At 49.3% G+C, this 23,847-nt stretch overlaps 1 protein-coding gene across 1 annotated transcript; it reads right to left on the bottom strand.

Annotated features, from left to right (window-relative positions):
* Positions 1–5,184: 5,184 nt before the first annotated feature.
* LOC129068436 (secretoglobin family 1D member 2-like) lies at positions 5,185–8,453 on the bottom strand. Its single transcript, XM_054570660.1, has 3 exons — positions 8,349–8,453; positions 6,509–6,696; positions 5,185–5,322 (listed from the first exon to the last, which is right to left on the bottom strand). The coding sequence occupies exons 1-3, from the start codon at positions 8,401–8,403 to the stop codon at positions 5,293–5,295; spliced, it is 273 nt and encodes a 90-aa protein (XP_054426635.1). The 5' UTR covers positions 8,404–8,453; the 3' UTR covers positions 5,185–5,292.
* Positions 8,454–23,847: the final 15,394 nt, after the last annotated feature.

Below are 23,847 nucleotides of genomic sequence, written 5' to 3'. Positions count from 1 at the left end.
GCATTTAAAAGCAAGCATTCCTAAGCATAAATAGAGGAAACCAAGTGGCTTGAATGCTGGTTTTGCCGGCTTGATGCTGTGGGCTGGTCACTGTGGCGTGGTGGGCAAGAAGGAGCTCTCATTGGAAGTGAGTGGCCAGAACACCATCTTTTATTCTCCTGGTTGCCACCCTAATCCCTCCCAATCTTGATGATGGGATGAGTCACTGGAGATACCTGGTCTTGGGCCAGGAAAGAACTTGGACAATCGCCCAGAACCACCTTCCCTGGGCTTTGTACAGCCCCAAGGCAGAGCTTTGAAAATCCTCAAACACAAAAGCCCTCTTCCTCTTTCCCCAGTTCTTCCTCCCCTCCTCTGTTTCCTCCACATTCTTCAACTTCAACTCTTCCTCCCCCTCCACCACCCTCCTCTTCTCCCCTCACCTCTATTAGTACTCCTCTCTTAAATTCTGCCTCCCCAAGGAAGAAGGAGAAGAAGGAGGAGGAGGAGGAGGAGGAGGAGGAGGAGGAGGAGAAGGAGGGAGGAGGAGGAGGAGGAGAAGCAGCTACATATCCAGTGTCTCTTGTTCCTGATTTCCACCAAACACCTGGCCTGGGTGCAATAACACATACCGCCTCTCAAGGACAGACTTTCCTCACCCACACACTGCGAGGCAGGTGCCTTTGGTTGGGAAAGAGAAATCATTTCTCAACTTCTTTGAAGGTTGTTTTTACAAAGACTCTTTCACTTAGTTAACCCAACCTCATGAAATTAGTCATACACATAAAATTAAGTTTTGCTTAGGTCTTGTTAGTGTGTTCTGGTTTTTGTACCAGTGATTCAAAGGCTGATATGAGCAGTGCATTACACATGCTTGGGGGCAGGGATTGGGCACTGCTGAGTGGTGAGATGGTTGTAATCTGGGGGCATGAAGGTGTAGATCTGACCCTTGATGCAACCCATAATCAGGAAGTGTTCTTGGGGAACTCACGGTGCTGGTAGTCCTGAGCTCCCTTTCCCTCAGTTCTGAAGGGGGCATACATGAGACCATGCCTGGTCTTGTAAGGATGGCTGACATTTTATGACAACAACCTATCACAGGGCATTGAGCAGAGGAATTATGACTAAAGTTGAGGTTTCATTTCTCCATTTCTCCATCCACTATTCATCCGTCTATCCACCCATTCATTTATCCATCCTGACTCCAACAATTGTGAAGCTCCTAGGATGGGCTCTGTGCTGTGTGTCACAGATTCAGTGGTAGGAACTAGTCAAGAGGGCCCTGCACTGCTGCAGCTTACCTCTGACTGGAAGTAACCAGCAGACTGCAATTGAATAGGAGATGAAGAGGAAGTGAATGTGCCAAGAATGGCAAAAGGACCAATAGGGAAGCATCGGGCAGGGAGGTCCAGGCAGGCTATCGGACCAGACTTCTTCAGCTCTCTGAGGGAACGGTGAAACCCTGGGGACCTGCTGGGAAGAGTTGTCTAGGCAGAGGGAACAGCAAGTACACGGATCCTGAGTGCACATGGCACCTGGCAAGCTGAGGGGCACAAGCAACGTGTGCCTCTTGGTGTCAGCGAGGGACAGGACAGCCTCCTAGGAAAGAAACACCAATCAGCCTCAGCAGGGATGAACGGAAGGAACAAGGGAAACCAAGTTGGTCTAGAATAAAGAAAAAAGAAAAGGGTGCGAGAGCCTGAGACATGAAGCAATGGTAAGCTTCCCTGTGGATGCATCATTCTCTGCCTGGATTATCTGAGACTAATTCCTTCCCATCGTTCACCTGATCCGAAGCTGCCAAGAACAATGTTGATTTAGGAAGAAGCTAGAGATGGAAAGAAGGTGTGTTCTTATGTATGTACTCCCCCCTCCTTGACTATTGTTGGCGATCTTCATACGGAAGGCAAGGGGAAGACTTTCGTAATGAAATGGGAGCCTGTCTCCTCGCACGGGCCTGGGTGAGGGCTCTGCCCAATGCCCTATTGAGTATGGACCTGCCCCGTTGTCTGCTGGGACACTGGACCCTGCACAAGTTTCATCCTCAGCAAAAGCAATCCCAGGTCACGTACAATAAAGCATGTATTTCTCCATCTCTGCCTTTTTCCAGAGCGCACGCTGACCATCAAGGGAAGTCAAAGCAGTATAACTCCTCTAACAAAGACACAATTGAAAGAAAGCGTTCCTAAGCAGAAATAGGAGAAACCTACTGGTTAGAATGCTGGTTTGGGGGCCTGATGTTTTCTCCTCCAAAAGGTACTTTGATTCAGGTTCCAAATTAAATACAGAAATTGGAGGAGGGAAGTAGCTTTTGGTTTCCATGCTGGGATGGCAGTTACTGATCACTTGCTGTGGAAAACTAGGCTGTAGAGGAGAACCACTCAGATTTCAGCCTGGACAGCTTGAGTCATGGGTGACAGATACATGTGTGGTAACTCAGAACTGTATAGGTCTGTCCTCAGACTCAAACAAGACCTGAGTTTACTTACACTAATATTTTGGTCATCAGAGGCCTTGCCATGCTAATAAATGTAGTAACATTGAGTGAAAGCTATTTTCCCTCAGTGATTCAAGCATCAGCACCAAGCCCATGTAAGAGCTCTGAAGATTGGATGATACCTTATCTTTTGTTCATTGTAAGTTAGTCCTAGTAATCAACCCCACAGTATTGGGCAAAGGAGACTTGATACTTTTATTTTTCACTTCTACTGTAAAGCTGATTGATTCTGTCCATTTCTTCGAGGGCTGATATAACACTGAGGATGGCCACCGACGTGACCCTCTTCTACCTCGTGACTACGCCAATGTCTACAAGTTGGGTGGGTCGTGCTTTCCCAGGCCAGAGACTTCAGAACAGGCACTGGCCTTGGAGATGTCTTCATGGCAGCAAAAAGTTAACTGATAAGACTACCCCGGCCGTTCCCACACCAGGCACCTCCCAAGGTGTGTGGAAATCAAACATCACACTTTCAAAGAAAGTATCCCAGAAAATGGACTATGTTTTAGAAATTGGCCATCCTTCCTTTTATTTATATACATGTTGGCACCATTCTTTCCTGTCTTCTTGTCTATACACATTTTTATGTCCTCAAACTGTCCCATTCACATCTGGGAGAGAAAAGGTAGAATTAAAGGAGAGAGAGGAGTAAGCATTTGTTTGGACAAAAGGTAAAGGTTGGTGACCATACATGCCTCAATGCACTAATTTCTGAAGGTGACGTGAGTTTCCTGTCATTGGGGCAGAGAGCCATTGAACGTTTGCTTTAAGCAAGCTGATGACAACCCCAGCCCTTTGGCTTCAAAGCACCGATGCTGTCACAGAGTGTGAGATGGATGCAGCAAGAAGATATTTGGGAAGCAGAGTCCAGGCAGAGAGGATAGCGCGTGTCTGGGGAAGAGTCAGAGGTCTCAGAGATCCAGGCCAGAGGCTCGGCAGGATCTGTCCTTTGTGCATGGACAGACTCTATGTGAGGGTATGATCTGAACTTCCTAAAATCCACACTCCCTTCAAGGAATGAAAACCCAGGAGACAAATCAAACAGAGAGTTGGCACCAGACAAGATTGGACAGGAGGTGTCAGCAACGCAGGGACAGTGTGTTCAGGGGTGACTGCCATACTCCCTGACTCATGTTCACAGTTACAGCTCTGCTGCCTGTCAGAGAGCTACAGTCGCTGGGACTGTCTTCTGTGTGTTCGGTGAAAAACACAAATGAGAAGAGGCCTTTTATTCTCACTGATGTGTCCAGCGCACTGGCATTGGATACACTCCCAGGCATTTCCTTTACCATCTCAATCGGCAGAACTCCTTGGGCAGCAACTGTCCCCACGCAGCAATCCCTCTCCCATGTCTGCCCTCCGCCCCGGCCCTGGAGCCTGTCATGGCCTCACCTCCCACATGGCCGGCCGCTCCTCATGGGAAAGGCTCCTTCCCAAGACCCTAAGTCCCTCAGTGTCACAACAGGGAAACGGCTGAACGGCCTGCAGGGGCCAGACCCGCAGGGTGAGAGGAGTGGCCTGGGTAGGTGTCCAGGGACAGCCCGTGGGGCTGGGCACCCGGACTGCCATGCACAGTCTTGCTGTCCTCCCCCGTTCAGTGGGAGGTTGGCCTCCTAAGTCACTGGGCACTGCCCCTGTACAACGTGGAGCTGAGGAAGGGGGACCGCATGGGTTCCACCGCAGACATGCCACTCGTCAGTCCTGGAGGGGAGCCGGGGCCTCCTGGCTTTTGAAGTCCTCCCCGTTGATTCTGAGAAGACACAGAGCCAGGCTTGAGGGGCAGACGGTAGGACATTCTTCATCCCCACGGCTGTGGTGGTAACAGTCTGTCACTTTCTCAGAGACCAGTCAGGACAAGGTGAGACCGAAATGTACACCTTCTGGGACAATGTCTGCCCGAAGCGGTGCTCGATGCATGTAAACGCTTATGCTTTTTCAGAAATAATTACAATGATGACATTTGTTCTTTAAGAACGTCCACTTAGTCAGAATGGTCTGAAAAGAGCTTTGTGACATGAATATTACATCAGATGAAATGAAGTGCCAGCAGAGGGACAACTGTGCATCTCTGTGTGATAGTGCATGTTTGCAGGTGTGTCTGTGTGTGTAACATCGTGTACCCGTGTGTGCATGATTGCGTATGGCTATGCATCTGTGTATAAAGATGGATTGTAGGCTGTGAGAGTTAGAGGGGGCTCAGCCAAGGAGGGGACGTGAAAAGGGCCGTACAGTTGAGGTCACTGGCTGTCCTGTGCGGGGACAATACAGAAGAAAAGGGACCACGTGAGCCACCGTGGGAGGTGTGACCCAGCTTAATCCAGGAGGAAAGGCACAGGCACAATGATGGCTGAGTGCAGGACCCGGGTGACAGGGAGGAGAGGGCAGAGGGGCGCCAGAGATGCGCTCGTGCAAGGCCTCCTGCCCGAAGCGGACCGTGGGCCTCGGTCCCCCAGCCCGGTCCCGTCTGTGTGCCCCAAGCGGTCGGAAGAGCGTCGCGAGTCCTCGTGTTTCCCGGGCACAGCATGAAGACTGCGTACATGGCTCCTGAGCCCGCGTTTCCCCCGGGGCCCCTGCCCCCACGCCGCTATGGCCCCTGGCCACGGCGCTTCTGGAACGTGCCATCGACACCACACAGTGGCCCCTTCCTGACAGAAACCACTGCAACTCTAGGTCACAGACTTTTGGACAAAAACAAGACAGCTGGAGAATTGCAGGGCAAGCAGTTTATTGCAGCAAGACGGTGAACCCTTCACATTTTCTGGGGATGATCAGGCCATCCCTGAGTGACACAGGCACGCGTGTGTAGAGTTTAAACTCTAGACGTTACATTGAGCCACTAGGCTTTCCTGAAACAGAAAAAGATTAAAGAGATGTCAGTGATGCTGCCCCTGCACATGACACGTTCACGGGCATTTCTGTCCACGCCAGCAAGTGAAGGACGTTGCTCTCATCAAAGGCACATGGAGGCTCCAGGCAGGAGAGCCCAGTGGGAGGGGAAGTCACCGGCCCTGACACCACCATGACATACCATGCGGGACAGGACAGAGCATGGCCAGAGCCCGACAAACAGACACACCCCGAATGGCCCAGACGTAGGACTGGGGTTTCCAGTGGAGCCAGGAGAGGGTCAAGAGCTGGGCCGAGCAGCCCAGGGTTTCCTGCCTGTGCCTGGTCCCAGACCCGACGTTTTCACTCCAAAGTGGACGCCGGGTTGCAAGTCCAGCATGGGGGCCGGAGGGGGATGGGGACATTCACCCGGAGGACATGTCCTGTCTCCTGTATGCACAGAACATTGCACACAACCTGGCAGCACAGGGACTTCTCCCCACGGAGCATCCGGCTCGTGTGGGAAACCAGCTTTGCACAGAAACCCAACTTAATTCCATGGGTACGAAAGCTGGGAAATGATTGTAAATATCTGATTTCTCTCCAAACACATAATGGATGTGTTTCAGCTCCACGTGAGGCTGCAGAGGACAGAACAGGGGATCTCAGCCCACAGGCCGTGACAGGAAGGGGTGGGGAAGTGGGGCAAAGGAACAGGGAGGGGCCTGGCTCCCTGAGAGGCTGCGCAGCCCCCAGCCAGGCACCACTCCGTCCTGACCCAGGGCCTGGGCCAGCGTCCTCCCTCCCACTCTCTCCCCTTCAACACTCCCCGCCCTCCGTGAGGATCCCCAGAGACTGTTACACTGGGTGAGGGGACTCGCCCTCTGACTTCTGGGAAGTTCCCAGGGAGGGAGGCAGCTGGCTCTGACCTTCAGCATCACCCGCTGCGCCCTGGTTGTCCTCCTCAGGACACCACGGTGAACACGAGCCCGAGAGGACACGTCAGAAAGAAGAACGCGCTAGGGGCTCTGTTCAGCCTCAGTTTAGCTCAGCGGGTGCCACATGATCCTCCACCCTGTGGCCACTATCACAGGTGAGGAAAGGAGGAGGTCCCTCCCCACCCTGCGCCCACAGGGCAGGACCCTGATCGCCCTCCTGGCTCTGCAGCCAGAAAGAAACCTCTGTGCAGAAAGGACAAACACTTACTACAACATTGAAAATTCTCGATCTCCTCATAAAGGGCAGGTAATCTATCCATCCCTTCACTTCCAACGAAGCTTTGATAGTGTCTTCAGGTACACCTAAATTCTCTAAGGTGCTACGGTAGGCCTTGTCACTCCCCAAAACTAGGTTTCTAAGTACAGAAACAGAAGCTGGACAGACCTCTGCATTTCCTGGAGCAGAAGGAGAAGAAATACAAGTGATGTAAGGAAGTCACTTTTCCCCCATGGTCCCCTGACCTTGCAACCAGACAGGACCCCAGGGCTTCTAAGGCCTCGTCCCATAAGCGCACCCATGACAATGCAACATCCTACAAGTGGTGACGTGCTCAACTCGCAGAGCAAGCCACAGGGCTCGTTCGGGAAAACAGGTTGACCGAGCCCTCGTTCACTTTTCATACCCTGTGAGGGACACGCACGACTTTCCAACCCTCTCCCCCTTTGCAGAGATTCACTTTCCCTACATTTCAGAAATTAAGATTTGCCTGATGATGGATGACACCTTTTTTGGACTTGGGTGTCGGCGGAGAGGACCTGTTAGTCCTCAGTCTCTCCAGCGGAGGGGAGATTCCAACCTCACCAGAGGTCGGAGAAGGCGGCACCAGTGTGGACAGGAGTAGCGACAGGTAGTCAATGTTGGAAGATGCTATTCTGAGACTAAACCAAACAGCAGAATAATGTCATTGGGAGGTCACAGCTGACAAGCTTAAAAAAGGAGCCTGCAGGTTTCACACCTCTGAGGCTTATTCACAAATCCTGAGTGGTTCTTTTGCATGCATTGAATACAGATTTCTCTACAGACGGGGGAAGTAGAAACTGGGGCTGGCTTTCAGCCCCACTGGGATTGTGCTCAGACCCGAAGTAACCACTACTCCCTGGTCTGGATTCTTCACGCCCGGCACCCTGTCTTTACAATCAACTTCAGCGAGGAACGTGCCCTGCCAGGCTCCGATCTGACCTGATTAGACAGCAACTATGCAGAGATGTAGAGAGGTCTGGTCAGAGGAAACTCGGGGAAGGAGGAGGAGTTCACAAAGTCCGATGAAAGAGAACGACTCAGGAGCCCTCGAGTCAGAGTCGAGGGCATGACCACGCACCGTGGTATTCTGGATGCATGGCCCCCGGTCACCCTGGAGCTCGGCCAGGGCGGCCCTAAGGTCCCACTGGCTCTACCCATCCTGCTGGGACTCCCAGAAAAGGAGAAGGACATGCGGGTGTTTGAGTGCTGCTGATTCGAACTGATTACGGAGAGAGCCGGGCAACGCTGGTCTCCTGAGCTGAGAACTCTCCAAAAACCCTTCCTCCTGCAACACTCAGTGAGCCCGAATGTCAGAGTTTGAAAGCCACGGACCCAACAGGCATCACAGGCTCTGGGAAGGGGAACGTGGGACGAGACCCAGAGCGGGCCTCCGGCCCACGTTTTCTCCCTCCACGGTCACAGCTGCTCTTGCTGGGAGCTGCAAACACCAAGCCTGAGAGGCGACTTGGGGAGGCTGAGCATTCTCTTCAAGTCACAGCTCTGCTGAGTGGCAGAGCCACGATGCACAACCAAAGTCTGTCACATGGCGCTGCTTCTGAGACAGATCCTAGAGAGGGAGTGAGGCTTCAGCCGGGAAACTCTTAAAAGCGTCCTGCATGGATTTTCTGTAAATGCTCCAGCGCATTGAGGATTGAGAGAGCAGCCCTCGGCGTTCAGGGGGCTGGTCCACAAGCAGCGAGGCAGGTTTGGATTGCGATCCGTTCACCCTCCTCCCCAAAGAAGTTCCCTACCTCAGAGAAGGTTACTTACCTGGGCTGATGGTAGTCTGATTAGGAGTGATACTCACCCTCGTAGCAGAGGAGGGCCAGAGTGACCAGAAACACAGTCAGGTTCAGCCTCATGGTCGATTTTGCTGTGAGCTCAGCTTTCGCAAACAACAACCAGTGAGCAGCTGGACTCAGCAGCTTGGGGAGCCGCGGGCTTCTTGTAGCCAGTGTGCCTCACTGGTCCTGCCCACTCGGGCGTGGCAGGTCACAAGGCCAGGCTTCCAGCCCTCCTTTCTTTGCCGAGGGCTGATGCCAACCATCACGGTCAATCCCTGGTGACTCGGTCACCAACAGGCAACGCTGGCATGGTACACGGGCCCTCTGTGCCAAAAACCAAGGCTGGATCTCACAAAGGTCTCATCAGTTGATTGGCAGCTACACACCACTTCGGAACACTGGCACCTGGCCGTGCACGGCTGATCCTTCAAGGAGGGTGGAGTTTGCCTATGAGTGGTCTCAGATAATCCTTGCAACTGACTGGTCTCAGTAAATCCCTCCCACTGATCTGCCACCAGCAACCAAGAATCAACTGCAAGAGGAAGGGTGTACTCGGCCCACCCAAGAGCTGCACCTGGAATACCACCTTGGGTAACAGGGGAGGCTGTGCCACCAGACACTACAGGATACCCTCCACATGAGTCCACACTACGTAGACATGGAGCCAGAACACCTCTACCTGATACATGGAACCAAACACAGGGAGTCTGCCAAAAGGAGAAGAAAAGAGACCTGGCCCAAATGAAAGAACAGATCAAAACTCCTAAAGAAAATGCAGTAAACAAAATGAAGATAAGCAAGCTATCAGAGGCAGAGTTCGAAACGCTGGTGTAAAGATGCTCCAGGAAATTAGTGAGGCCCTCAGCAGCATGACATACAGCCAGTCGGAAACAAAGGGCACACTAATTGAAATAAAGAACGATATACAGGGAAACAACAGGAGAGCGGATGAAGCCGAGAAGCCAATCAACGATTTCGCACATATAAATCCCCAAAACAAGTGATCGGAACAATGAGAAGAAAAAAGAATCCGAAACAAATGAGGGTAGCATACAGCCTTTGAGAGAACTTTAAGCATTCCAACCTTTGCATCATAGGGGAGCCAGTAGGAGAAGAAAAATGGCACGACGTTGGAAATGTATTTGAGAGAGTAATGAATGAACACTTCCCGAGGTTGGTGAAGGAAATAGACATGCAAGTCCAGGAACCACGGAGGGTCCCAGTCAAGTTGGGCCCAAAGAGAACCACACCAAGACGCATCACACTGAAAACGGGAAAGGTGAAAGACAAAGAGAGAATCTCACAAGCAGCAAGAGAAAAGCAGAGTTACCTGCCAAGCAGTTCCCATAAGGCCATCAGCTGATTTCTCAAGAGAAACCTTGCAGGCAAGAAGGGGATGGAAGGCATTATTCAAAGGCATGAAAGGCAAGGACCTCCAAACGAGATGACTCTATCCAGCAAAGCTAACATTTAGAATGGAAAGGCAGATAAAGTGCTTCCCAGACAAGGTAAAGCTAAAGGAGTTCATCAGCACCAAGACATGATTACAGAGAAGGGTCAAGGGGCTTATTTATGAAGAAGAAGATCAAAACTATGTACATGAAAAGGACAACAGACTCACAACTATCAGCAACTGAGCCTAACAAATAAAAACAAAAACAAAAACAAACTCGGCAGACAAGCAGAGCAGAAACAGAATCATAGGGATGGGGATCATTTGAAGGGTTATCACCTGCGGAGGGAGAGGAGGGAGAATGGGGGAAACGGTGCAGGGATCCGGAAGCATAATGGGAGGAACGAAACAGACAGGGGGATGTTAAGAATACAATGGGAAAGGGACAAGCTGAAGAACGTACACTCATGACCCATGGACATGAACTTAGGGGGGGACTGCTGCACAGCAGGTGCGCACTGGGCGGAGGGGGGCAAGGGGAAAAATTGGGACAAGTGTAACGGCATAATCAAGAAAATATACTTTAAAAAAAAACTAGTAAAGAAAGAAGGCCGACATCTTCTCAATGACTTTATATTCAAACGAGGGGGGAAATCTGAAAAAAACAAATCAATGACTTGGTTGTGATAAACAGGCAGTCGATCGTCTCTCGGAGATATCTAACGTACCCCGCTGAGAAAAACCGTTAGAGCGGATGAAAGTGTGTGACAGGGCTGGATGCAGGTGGCACCAGAGCGACACTCCTTTCCTACATCCCTGCGTCACCACGTGCGCAACAGAGACAGTGACGCCAATGGCATCGGGAAGTCTGGCAGCAGGCAAAGCACATGGAAGTTGACACAGTTCAAACACGCAAACCCTGAAAGATAAAATCAGGAAAATTTGCACACAGTTACAGGAAGGAATTGAAAAACACCAAAGCCCATACCTTGTTCCTGATGAAAGATAAGAAAGTGTCAAGTCAACTGTTCTCAACCCATTGGAGACTTTTCCTCCCACCTACATCCGGATCCAGGTGGGGCAGTTTGGCCCCTCGTTGCGCATTCTAGAACGCTGTTTGGATCTTTCAAAGTGAGAACGTATTCGCTTAGTGAGTTGGGGGGAAGAGCCCAGGTGCAGGGCCTGACTACTTGCGTTCACGCTCAGCTCTGGATCTTTCTCCTTGTGGGGTCTTCGGCAAGGTGCTGGCACTCTTAGCCTCAGTTTCCTCATATGTAAAATAAGGGTGCTATCCTAGAATGTGTGTGAGGATAAAGAAATCAATTCAGGAAAAATGCCCAGCACAGTAACTGGCAGTAAAAGTCAGTTGTTAGAATTAGGCAAGAAAAGGGACGAGTTTAAGTCATATGTCAAACAGAATAAGTCACCTCATCCCCAAAGACAAGTGACAGACTGAGTCTAACTGACTTTGCCAAAGAGGAATGTTGCTTTATCCTACAAGCTAATTGCATGAGCTTCTCAATTTGGTTCTGGTTCCAGTGCCGTTTCTCTGACTTAAAATGACATCAATACATTACAATCGCTTGTTTTTGTGGTTCATGATCACATCTAAGTGAGTCTTGTCATCATATAATCCTAAATACTGCAAGTTGGAACTATGGGTACAGGAGGGTGGTGGGTGGGGTAGGTACAGTTTATCCCAAGCCACACAGACCCTGGACTGCAGTCCTCGGCAGGATGTGCTTGTGACAGGTGTCCTTTGGCAGTGGTTGAAATCCCTGGGCTCCCTCACACTGCGCGTCTAGCTGGTAAACAGGGACTCGGGAGAGCGAAACATTTCAGACACCTTCACTTCAGGATGATGAGGTCGATGTGTACAGTGACGATGGATGTGCCAGCTGGGGACACTGGTTCTCATGCTCCACCTCCCTTGAGGTAAACACCCTTGCTCCCTTTTATCAGGATAATTGACATACACGTCATCCTTCAGATCCTACCTGGCATTGACTCTGCACGTACAACTCCAGGCTCCAGAGAACCAACCGCAGGCAGTGTTTTGTAGTGCACACTTTACTTCCATAGAGAGTGGGCTCAGTGTCCTGGCTTTGAATAAAATCAAAGGAGGGCCTACCTTAGCTGTGACTGATCAATCATTAGAAATAATTTAGAGTGGCAGATCCCAGTGTCACTTTTCGCCCTCTCTCCAATGGAATGCATAGAATCGAGTGACAGAGAAACCACAAACTGCTCCATTCCACGTGTACACAATCAAGTGACAAGTGTGTTCAGAGTTCATACCTCTGAGGATGAGAATGAGCCTAAAGGGGCCTCCGTTCTACCAATAAGGGATGTTATCCGCGCTTCCCCAAAATCAAAACCAGGCCTCGCCCAGCTTTAGAAGTCATGTATTTATCAATAACATTTAACTTGAAAGAAGTATCAAAAATTGAAAGATATCTGTTTGGTTCTTATCCAAAGATGCAAGCGTCTCTGTTGCTGCCCACCTCACCAACGTACCTCGACTTACAAGCTCCAGAACACATGTTATTACTTCCTCCCCTGACAGGGGCACTGAAAGGGCCTCCAGATGTATGCCCTGAGGCTTCAGGGACACATACGAGCAGCTGTCCCTCTCCTGCCCATGATCCCGGCCTCTTGCTCGCAGCCCTCTGCCCCCTGACAAGGCTCAGCCCGGTGCTGCCATCGGTGAGCTGCCAAGGCAGACCCAGCACCAGGAAAGGGCCGGGGGCATCACAGAGGGAGCCCTGCCTCCTGTTCAGCAGCTCCTGCCATGAATCAATTTTCCTAGGGGGGATACAGCTCGCTCTTTGTTGTACGTTGGTAAAAAATGTATATATGTATAACATAAAGGAAAATATCGGAAGGGCTTGGAAAGCTCCCGAATTTTTCATTGACTTCTCTCTGTGCCCTGCCTTCCCCGTGCATTTCCTCACGCTGGGAGTCCAGTCCGGGTGCCACTGCACCCACAGCCTGGGGCCTGGAGACCCTTCATCCAAGGGCATGTTGACTTCCTGCTCCGTCACCTGTCAAGGGGGCGCTCCCATGACCCTGCTCAGCCATGGACTCTCGCTGGGTGGCTGACCCTTCCTCCCAGGAGGACAGGAGTGTGTTCACCCTAATACATTTTGCCTCAGGGATACAATGTTTCACTTTCAAGTTGAAAATGACATCGAAGTTACAAAAATGCTGCAGTGATCTTTCAACTGGGGAAACACCCTTACCCGTTGACCCTCATCCACCTGTTACTGGTGTCTCCCTTTGCTCCAGGGTGCAGTCTCTTTCGAGAATTCTAGTCCAAGAAGGACTAAAACCAAGAATCTCAACCTAGGAGACAAAGTATCCAACAATTATACAAAGTACTACACATCAAATTACAGCCGCCTACCCCACCCCAACTCCAGAGCTCTGGAAGGTCACACACAGACCCAGAGGCAAGGCAAGGACTGAGCAAATTGCAAAACACCACCTGCACGTGGCTTTGGGCCCACTCAGTGTCACAGTGACCATGCAGGCACCGTGCAAGATGCTTGGGGCTCTGTTCATGTGGCAGTGTCTTGGGCCAGCAGAGTACCAGGTAGGACCCAGTGACCTTCTTCACCCAGAGAAGACACTTGGGTGTCAAGGATGTCCAACCTGAGCTCCTTCCCAGCAGAGGTCGAGGTGACCGGCCCGAGGGGAGGCTCTGTCACACCCCACAGGTTCTACCTGGGGACCTGACGTCACACACAGCCATCCCGGGAAGAACTGCCTCGTAGCCAGGAAGGCGCCCTCCTCACTCGTCTCCTCTGGGCGCCCCACACACACACACACCCGCACACACGCGCGTGCACGGGGCAGCTGTCCTGGACACCCTCGAGGTCCGAGCTCCTCGGTGGACGTCAGCGCCACAAGTGAACGGGAAACAGGAAGACAGCAAGTCATAGCCGCACAGAGCTACTTCCCAGACGTGGGACTTTGAGTCCTCTGCACGCACAGGTGCCACTTGAGCCCAAGAAACTAAGCAGGGGTGCCGCGTCCCGACCCCGGAGAAGCAAGGCGCTGCGCTGGGCAGCCCGCGGCAGGTTGAAGGAATCGGATCAGGTGTAATGGAGGAACTCCCTGCGAAAGGGGGCCAGAAAGCCTCAGGGCGAGTGAGGTGGACCCGGAGACTGTGGAGCTAACACTCGCTCGCACCCTCAGGCTATCTGCTTTGCTTAACTTTAGCCCCTGCTCGCCAGAAAGGCCTGCCTTCTTGAAGAGGCTTTGTGGCGAAGGGGACAGCTGAACCCTTCTGTTCCTTGTGGTGGTCAGTCCTCAGGAATCACTAACCATCTGATGCTGATGCACATGTAGCCTTAGCATCTGCTCTAAACCCCTCAGTGCAGACCTGCCTCTCTTCGGTGTCAGGCATAAGACATGAGGCCGTACAGGAATCGTTCTCACCCGCCGTTGCCCAGTACACAGGTATGGACAGACACAGCTCCCGTGTTGATCAGCGGATGTGTTCATTATGCTGATGAAGTCATCGCAATCATGTCGTAGGCTATGGTTTTTACCTGCCAGTAACTTTCATATAGGACAGAAAAATGGCCTCCATCAGGCTGAAGAATGAAATCAAGACACCTCTAGACTAAGTCATAGTGTCACAGAGCAGGTCTGTGTGCATGACAAGACCTGGGAGTGTTTCCTGTGTCACATTCCAGTGACTGGTCCCACTGCTCTCCTTTCACCCCCCTGCCGACCCCACACAGTCTGGCTCCTGCCCCCACCATTTTACTGAAATTCCTAACTTCTTACATGGCCGTCTTGAAGCCAGTTCAGGTTTTCTATATTGTAAGAGTGAAAAGACTCGTTTTCTTTCTTGCTGATGGTTACTAAGTCTGTCTGACCAAAAATATAGTCTTTTAACTACTGAGTTGTGATGTGATTTATGCTATGTATGAAGTTCCCTATGTGTGGATCCATGTTTGAGTTCCTTCTAATGATCCAAGATGTACTTGTCTCTTTCCAAGCCAACACTAATCTGGATCAAGAAGAGGTACTTTTTCATTAACTTTCAATATCAGATACCACTAGTAACCACCTAGTGTTCTCCCTCACCGTCGTGGCCATTTTCAGGCATATAATGTTCCGTGTGAATTTTTAAATAATTTTATCCAGTTCCTGACAAAACTCCAGGGAGATCCAGGTTGAAAATACTTTGACTTTATCTGTCAACTTTGGAAAGATTGACACCTTTCTATTTAGTCTTCAAAGACACATACTTCCATACCTATTAGATTTGTTCCTAGCTATCTTATGGTTTTGTGACCTTTGCAAAGGAGACATCTTCTTCCATTTCTGCTTCTAATGATCTCCAACATCATATACAAGCATTGTATTTTTATATTTACAGAAATTGGTCTCATCTGTGCCTCCTTTGATCATCGACACTCTATGATCTTTAGTGATGTGGTGTCATGGTGCCATTTCAGTATCACCAGCTGACATGTAACTTTTTGATTCTAAAGGAGGTCACTTGTACAGCCTCTGACTTCTCTCTTCCATGGTGAAACACCGGGTCCTGAGCAAACCCAGGGAACGGGGAGGGAGCTAGCTGCTCGGTGATGGTCACCTGTTTCTACTCTCAACCGTTCCTCTGTTCTGACATAATAATGGTTCAGGTCCTGCCCTGACCCTTCATTCCTCCTTTGTACAAAAATGTGCTCCCTCTAAAGGAGTTTTCTCTGGCTCATGCTTGGACTTCTCTTCCTCTGGAGTCATTTCCCAGTGGACTGCATCCTCGCTGCTCTCTAGCTGCCTGAAAAACACTTCTAATCAGATATTGTCATGCTCTTTTCCCACCACCATGTGGGGTTTACAGTTTTCGCCTTTTGTTGTCTTAATATCAAATGAGGGTTTTTGGTGGAGGTGGATTTCAGAGGAGGATGAGCAGTGAACAAACCCATGGCTGGTCTCCATTGTTGACTCAGTCGTGGCCGACGTGTTCATGTCCCCTGTGGACCAGGGCTATGACTGATTATGACCTTGTGGTAGCAATCAGAAATTTGTTTATGGATTATTTTTTAAGCAATTACGGCTCCCTCTACATCACCTTTTCAAATTTGTTCCTGCACTTACAGACCTTAATTGCCTATATTCAATAATACTCGCAAACCTCAAGGTCTTTGGTCACGGAAATAGTTGGAATATTGTTTAAGGGAGAAATCGAGCCCAGCTTTTCACACCCAGTTAGAGTGTGTCTGTCAGCAGCACAGCACGACCTGGGCGACCGAGGCCTTCCCACGACCGTGGGGAAGAGGAGGGAGACTCATCCGTAACACCGGGATTGGCAGTGTGCATCCAATTTTCCAACCGGGCTATGTGGACTCTGTCAGCTTGGGAGAGTCCTTTCGTTTCTCCAAGTTCCAGTAGGAGGAACCAGTGTTCTTTTACAGGAAAATAATAGGAGCTAAACGATGGCCTGGCTGTTTCACTGCCCACACTGGGACCCCTTCAGACCACGCCTTGAACAGGAACCGCAAGTCCACACACTGGCATCCTCTCCACATAGGGCACTTTGCGTCACCTTCACGTCCTCCTTCGCGTCACCCTCCACGTTTTCCTTCTTGGTCCTTCCACACCACCAGCGCGAGCATTTACCTGCTTCCTCTCTCCTTGGCCCTTAATGGTCACGCCTTCGCAGAGGCTCTATGTCGCTTGGTCTCGTAGGTTCATCAGCCCACATTGCCCGCGGCCAGCTGCTCCGGGGATGTGAAATAGGAACGGACAGCCATTAAGTACACCCGGCATGACGATGCAGAGCCTTCTTTTGTCAAGGAGAGAGGAGCAGAGCAGTTATTCTGCACCAGCACAAAGCCGAGGGAACTTGCCGCTCTGAGTCACTTTAGCCACTGCATCCAGAAACGAAGGGCTCCCCCTGGTGGCTCAGGGAAGGCTGCCAGTGCTCAGGGAGATCGCAGACTCTCAGGGAAGTGGTGCCCCCTGCAGGGAGCTTCAGGCCGCACAGCTGCGCCCAGTCTTAGAACACCTCACGGGGCATGGCCTTGCCTGTGCCCGTCCTGCGGGTGACCTGCCTGTGCCACTCCTCACTCCACCATCAATCAGAAGGCCCAACGCAGGGAAAATCAGAATCCACAAAGAATGGAGTGAAACTGATGAAGTAATCAATACTTGAGATGATAACCCGAAATGATGGAAGACAACCAGTGGCAGGTGAAGAAACCCCACATACTTGCACTTCTGCCTATGATGGGTAAAGCTTGTAAGAGAGCACTGTGTCCTCTGAGAACAAGAGGAAAATCTAGAGGAAATGCAAAGGTGAAAGTGTTGCTGAGCAACCGAGCAGATGGATCAATGGGTCAGCCTTCTAGAAAAGAGGGCAGCTACAGAGAAGTGCACACACCACCCTGAGTCACGTCTTCCCCTCGAGCACCTGTCAGGTGGGTCGCAGGGAGACAGGGCACAGGATGCTGAGAGGCCAAGCCCAGGAGGTGCGGAAGGCAAAGGTGAGGCTGGCGATTTCCACTGAGTGGATTTACAGAATCAGACGTGTGTGATGAGTTTCCGAGTGTAGGGAGACCTGCCCTGACACCTTATGAGTAAACTCAAGTGGGCTTCTGCTGGAAGATTCATGGATTCCACCCTCTCTGTGTATATGCTCTTGACCATGTATATCTTAGAAGAAACCTGCTTCCTGTGCAGCAAGGTGCAGCCAAATCTTTTCAATCCCATGTTCTATTAGTCACCAACCCTCATTAAAAAGTTCTGTTGGGGCCTGGCTCAGTAGCCCAGTTGATTAGAGCATTGTCCCAATACACCAAGGTTGTTAGTTCGATCTCCATTCTGAACACATACAAGAATCAATAAATGAAGGCATAAGTAAGTGGGACAACAAATCAGTGTTTCTCTCTCACTCTTTCCTTCCCCCTCTTCCTCTCTCTCTAAAAGTCAAACAATACAACTGTTAGAAAACTATTCAGATTAGTCTGTTGGTCTTTTTTTTTTTTTTTGAAATGATTTACCAATGTACTGCTCCTCCATTTTCTCATTGAATCCTGCCCTGTGTAGGTAGAAACCAACATTTGCATTCCCATACTTCGTTGCAAGCAAAGGTGAGTCATGTGACCTGTGTTCCACCAATCCAATGCCTCCATGTGAGATTTGGATTCACAGGTGGGCAAGATGAAGAAGTAGCAGAGGAAAGTGATCTTCCATGCACAGTAGCCAAGCTGCCTGATAGTCACAGGAAGTGGGGCTGAACAGATATGGCCAAGGGCAGGTACCTAGTATAGGCAGTAAAGGTACATTCCCTATAGTCTAGAGTAAGCCTAGTGTGATTACAGCCTGTGGATTGAGAGCATCCCAGAGATCCTTAATATTCTCTGATAAATCCTTTTTCACCTACATCCAGCTAGATGGGGGTTTTGTTGCATGCACCCAGGAATTGTGACTAATACAATTGGTCTTGTCACTACAGCTAGATGACAATTTCCCTACAGTCAGTGTGGGTCTTTGAGAGCTTTTCTACTCATCTAAGCACCTTATGTACCATCCTCTATCAAGTTATGCCAAGGGGAGTTAGGAAACATATTCTGGGAGAGTGGAGTGTTATGGAGCCTACCCTTGTCCCAAGCTCCTTGCCAGACACAGGGGACACACAGTGAGCAAAACAGCCCAAAGGCAGATGCCCCCAAGACCCCAGCTGAATTCCAATGAGTAAAGAAAGCTTTTGGCAGCTTTTTCCACTTTTTTGGCACCTGTGTGCTTTTTCCACTTTTCCCAAAATGGGTGCAAAGCACACCGCCTTAATGTCCCTAGAAACACAATATAGTGGCCTGTCATATTGTGAATGTACCCAGCCTGCTTTGCAGAGTTGCCTGTTTCCACTAAGTATTGTGTAGTTTATTTGGTTTCTTAAAGGGCCTGATATTTTAGAAGCTTACTCGCGTGCTGTTTCCTTCCTGAATTTGGCAGTTTGCATGCTGTGTGGGTATTATGCACAGTGTACACCCCAGAGGGAGAGATGATGACAGTCCTGTCCAGGCAGTCACACAGCCGTGGACTCCGCTGAATAGCTGTGTCTTCCCAAAACTAGTCTTAAAAAATTCTTGTGGTTTTGTGAATCATTGGTGGGAGGAAAATCCTAATTCATTGATTCTCCTGCAACAGAACTTATTTCCCAGCTCCACTTTGCAAGATGTATCATAACCTTTAACCTAAAAAAAAAATCCACCTCTGTGGATTACTCTCAGAGAATTAATCAAAAGTGCAGATAAGGATTTGTGTATAAAAATGTTTGCTGAATCACTATTTCTAATCCTACAACATGGAAAAGATTTAATAGTATAGAAATGTTCACAAATAATGTTAATACAAAATCTTGAGAGAAAGGGAGAAAATATACTGAGAAATTTTACTTTGAGTATCTCTGAGTGGCAAAATTATAGCCATTTTTGTTTTGTATACTTTTCCATGCTTTGTGAAAAATATATCACTTTATCCAAAAATGTATTCTTGAAAATGTATTTAAAATTCCTGGGATATAGAGAAGGAGCTTTTCTTATACAAGAAAAAGAAGTACATTCTCTTATTCAAATGTGGAGACTTGACTTATAATCGCTACGGATTGATATCTGCAGCACCCCCAAACCTCAACCCAACCCTTGTCCAAAATGAAGCCCCCATCTGCACGTGGCCTGCTGTTCATTCAACAAACATCTGGAGCAGTGCCAGCGTACCAGGCCCTGCGCCAGCCCAGGGCATAAAGCAGCGAACCCAACAGCCCAGGTGGTAGCCTTGTGGGGGCTGCATCGCCATAGCCTCCAAATAGACACTCTGCCAGGAAACTGAGTTCTGGGCCCCTCTTGCTGAAATTCAGTGTTTTCTCCCCTGGCAACCAGTCATGTTCCTGACCAGCTGGCAAATACCCAGGTCACTTCAGTTTTATTCTTCCCAAGAGCTGTTGCCCCAGCCTTCTAGAAATTTGCTTTTTTGAGTTTCTGAATCATTTGTTCTTTACCCAAGAAACATTTATGAAAACCTTTAGAGAGCCAGGCACTGTTCTGGCCTCAGGTTACAAATGGCACTGTCAGGCTCCTGCCCAGAAAATGCCAACGGCTTAGTCCCTAGACAGAAGAGCCCACTACGGACCACAGTCCGTGCTGGGAATTTCCCTGGAAAAGCAGTGGGCAGTGCTAGGGCAGGAAGCTTAGCAGGCAGACAGCTTTCGGAACAGCTGCCTCTGTTAAAAACTGCTATCAGCGCTACAAAATGACTTCTGGGGCTAATTTTAACCCTTCCCTGCCAACAGTAGTTCCCCGTGTCCACTGTTTCACTTTCTGTGATTTCAGTTACCTGTAGTCAACTGTGGTTGGAAAATTTAAGTGTAAAATTCCACAGATAAACAATTCATAGGTTTTAAAGTGCATGTCCTTCTGATCGGCTCAATGACATCCCGTGTCATCTCGCTCCATCCCTCCCAGGACGTCAATCATCCCTTTGTCCAGATATTTTGATACTTTGAGAGAGTGAGAGAGAGATTATACTCATCATTTCTATTGCAGTGTATTATTATGACTGTTCTATTTTAGCCATTATTTTTAGTAATCTCCTCGTGTGCCTCATTTATAATGACTTTAGTACAAGTACGTATGTATAGAGAATAGAACAGCACATGTAGGGTTCAGTACTACCTAGTTTCAGTCATCCACTGGGGGTCTTGCAAATTATCCCCCGCAGATAAGAGCAGACTACTGCATTTCAATTCCCCCTTGCCCACCCACACAGGTGGACTGAAGGACGGACTCTTAACACTGGGCACTGTAGGAAAAAAAGAAGCTCATTCATCATTCATGGGACACTTGAATAAAACAAGAAAACCAAAAAGTGGTACATATTTCCCAATATCCTGTTCCCCTTACTCAGGATCCCGTGAAAAGAAGTGTCCTCAGCCTCAGGGTGGGTGAGTTTACAAAGGACAAGGTACCAATGGCTTCTCCTAGACAATAGGTTCTCAAAGGGTGGTCCCCAGACCAGCAACAGCAGCACCCCTGAGAACTCATAGAAATTAAGTGTTTTTCTAAAGATTTTATTTATTTATTTTTAGAGCGAGGGGAAGGAAGGGAGAGAGGGAAACATCAATGTGTGGTTGCCTCTCGGGCGCCCTCTACTGGTGACTTGACCCACAGCCCAGGCATGTGCCCTGACTGGGAATGGAATCGGCAACCATTTCGTTCACCGGCTGGCACTCGATCCACTGAACCACACCAACCAGGGCATAGAAATGCAAATTCTTGAGCCTCATCCCAAACTTACTGAATCAGAAATACTGGGGGTGGGGCCCAGTAATCTGCATTTTACCTCAGTGATTCTGATGCTGGATAAAGTCTGAGAACCACTCACTGTCTTAGACCATGGCTCCGTTGCAGGGTTCCACCCTTCCTATCACAGGGAGGGGCCCAGGAGTGGGGCTCAAAATGGGGGGCACCACCCTCAGGATGGATCTAATGCCAACTGTGCAGCCCCAGGACATGACCTGTGCTCACATCTGTCCCTCCCACCCCACGTATGAGAGCAGAAGCAATTATTCATCTGTCCATCTCTTTCAAGGTCGATAAGGGAGAAGAGGAGGGGGCCCCTCTGTCTCAGGGCCTCATTTCCATCTAAGACCTCTTGAGACTATTACTCACTCAGCTAGCTTATCTTCTTGAGGAGGCCCATTTAATAAATCATTACATTCTCGTGACTGGGTCTTGCTAACCCATACAAAGTTATGCTTTAATTTCTGCCACATTTTGAGCTGAAACCAAGTTATTTGAGTACCTGCTGTAAAGAGTCAGACTGTCCTGCTAAACTAAAACCTTAACTCCTTTTCTCAAAGGTGGATTTAGGCGAATCACAGTTGCAGCAAGATGAAGTGAAGGTTTCCAGGTCAAGGTTCTGATACAGCACATTTTGGGCGGAAACAGCCTTCCTTTCCGTGGCCTTGGTCTTGGGCTGATGTCGAATGTGACTGCATCTCTCAGCTTTCACTGTCAAACCGCATTCCCAGCAGGTACCCCAGTGACAGGAGAGTGCAGGCTAGGATTCAAAGTGGCTGTGGAGACACAGCAGTTGGAGTATGACGCACAGATTTTGACTATGTGAAGAGTTGGCAGATGTTTCCAGAGTGCCTTTTGTGTCAAACAGCCCAGTGTGGAGAAAACCTTCATAGCTGTCTAGGGGAAATGTCGTAAACAACCACCAGGTGTGGGGCTACGTCGGCACGGTCAGAAAGTAAATAAGATGATGTTGCTTGCTGATCCCTTCTGGCCCCAACCTCTGGGGTCTCTGAGAAAAGGCAGAACTTAGGACAGGACTTGGTTCTCCCTGGGTGATTCCTGATGCTTATTTAATCTCACAATTCAGGGATTCAGGCCCCACAAGCCGCTGAGTGAAGTAAACATCGCATGTGACTGACTGGTGGGAAAAGTCCGTGGAAAGAGACTTCGACGTCATGAGTATCTTCTGTAGCATCTTCCAGCTCTGCATTGGCAAGGAGCTCTCCTGGATCCCATGGCTGCTGAATCAGATGAGAGCTAGATTTTTGTATTAGTGTCCTGGGTCTGCTGAAACAAAGTACCACAAGCCAAGCAGCTTAAAACAATGAATATTTATTCCCTCACCATTCTGGAGGCTGCAAATCCAAAATCAAGGTGTCAGTGGGGCCAGGCTCTCTTTGAAGTTTCTGGGGAAGAGCCCTAGATGCATCACTCAAGTGTCTGCCTGCATCTTCATGTGGTTTTCTCCCTCTGTATCTATGTTCAAACTTCCTTCTTCTTATAACCACATGGTCAGACTGCCTGGCATGGCCTAAGGTCCCCAGGTGAACACAAGCACTTAGATAGGAACTTTCAAGGTTTAAAGATCATAACAAGGAGAAAATTCTGAGATGTCCTAAATGAAGTTACAGAAGGTGAAAAGGTAGAAGAGATGAGAGAGGCTACAGGCTCAGACCAACAAAGGACTGCTTACATCCATGAACACATACATTAAAACTTTGAATTAACTTCCAGGTGGCTATTTCCGCAATTATCTAGAGAAAGTAGCTGAGTAGCCACCACCAGGTGCCACCAAACTTGCAACTTTCCATCCCAAGAGAGCACAGACATCTTCCCTACAGATTTTATACCTGTCCCCAGAACTGGCCCTGAATCACCTTCTCCTGACCCCTTTACCTATATAGCCAATGTTACTTCTTACAAAAGAGACTTCCAGCCAAGATGGAGGCATAGGTGGATACACTTTGCCTCCTCGCACAACCAAAAGAAGGACGACAACAAATTTAAAAACAAAAAAGAACCAGACTGCCAGAAAATTGAACTGTATGGAAGTCCAACAACCAACAAGTTGAAGAAACATTCATTCAGACTGGTAGGAGGAACAGAGATGGGCAGCCAGCGCAAAGAGGATGCATGGCAAGGCAGCAGCTGGTGGACCAGGGTGGTCCCGCATTTGCATACGGGTAAACCAGGAAGAACAACCGGGGAGCGAGGCAGACTCAGGGTTCCAGCATGGGAAAAGAAAGCCTCAAAACCTGGCTGTAAAAACCTGTGGTGGTTTCAGCAGCAGGAGAAACTCCCAGCCTCACAAGAGAGTTCATTAGAGAGACCCATGAGGTCCTAGAATGCACAGAAATCCACCCACCTGGGAATCAGCACCAGAAGGGCCCAATTTGCTTGTGGGTAGCAGGGGAATTGACTAAAAGTGGGGTGAGAGCTGAGCAGGTGGCATTGTTCCCTCTCGGACCCCTCCCCCACAGACAGCACCACAACACAGCAACCTGGGTTGCCCCACCCTGACAAATACCTAAGGTTCTGCCTCTTACAATGTAACAGGTGTGCCAAGACAAAATAAATATGGCTCAAATGAAAGAACAGATCAATTGAAGAAATAGCCAATCTATCATATACAAAGTTCAAAACACTGGTAATCTGGATGCTCACAGAAATGGTTGAGTATGGTCGCAAAATAGGGGAAAAAGTGAAGGCTCTGCAAAGTGAAATAAAGAAAAATATACAAGAAACTAATAGTGAAGGGAAGGAAACTGGGACTCAAATCAACGATTTAGAGCAGAAGGGAGAAAAAAC

Source organism: Pteronotus mesoamericanus, unplaced genomic scaffold, assembly GCF_021234165.1.
Source record: "Pteronotus mesoamericanus isolate MK-2021 breed Mesoamerican mustached bat unplaced genomic scaffold, CSHL_Meso_final contig_214, whole genome shotgun sequence".
NCBI classification, from domain to species: Eukaryota; Metazoa; Chordata; class Mammalia; order Chiroptera; family Mormoopidae; genus Pteronotus; species Pteronotus mesoamericanus.
Note: the sequence above shows the minus strand (reverse complement) of the source record. Positions and strands in the feature narration are given on the sequence as shown.

Excerpts from the sequence above, each read along its gene's own strand:
- LOC129068436 (XM_054570660.1), bottom strand. The coding sequence starts at position 8,403 with ATGAGGCTGAACCTGACTGTGTTTCTGGTCACTCTGGCCCTCCTCTGC. Across the intron at positions 6,697-8,348 it reads GGCCCTCCTCTGCTACGAGG|GAAATGCAGAGGTCTGTCCA; the intron begins GTGAGTATCACT and ends CTTCTGCTCCAG. Across the intron at positions 5,323-6,508 it reads CGAGAATTTTCAATGTTGTA|GAAAGCCTAGTGGCTCAATG; the intron begins GTAAGTGTTTGT and ends TTTCTGTTTCAG.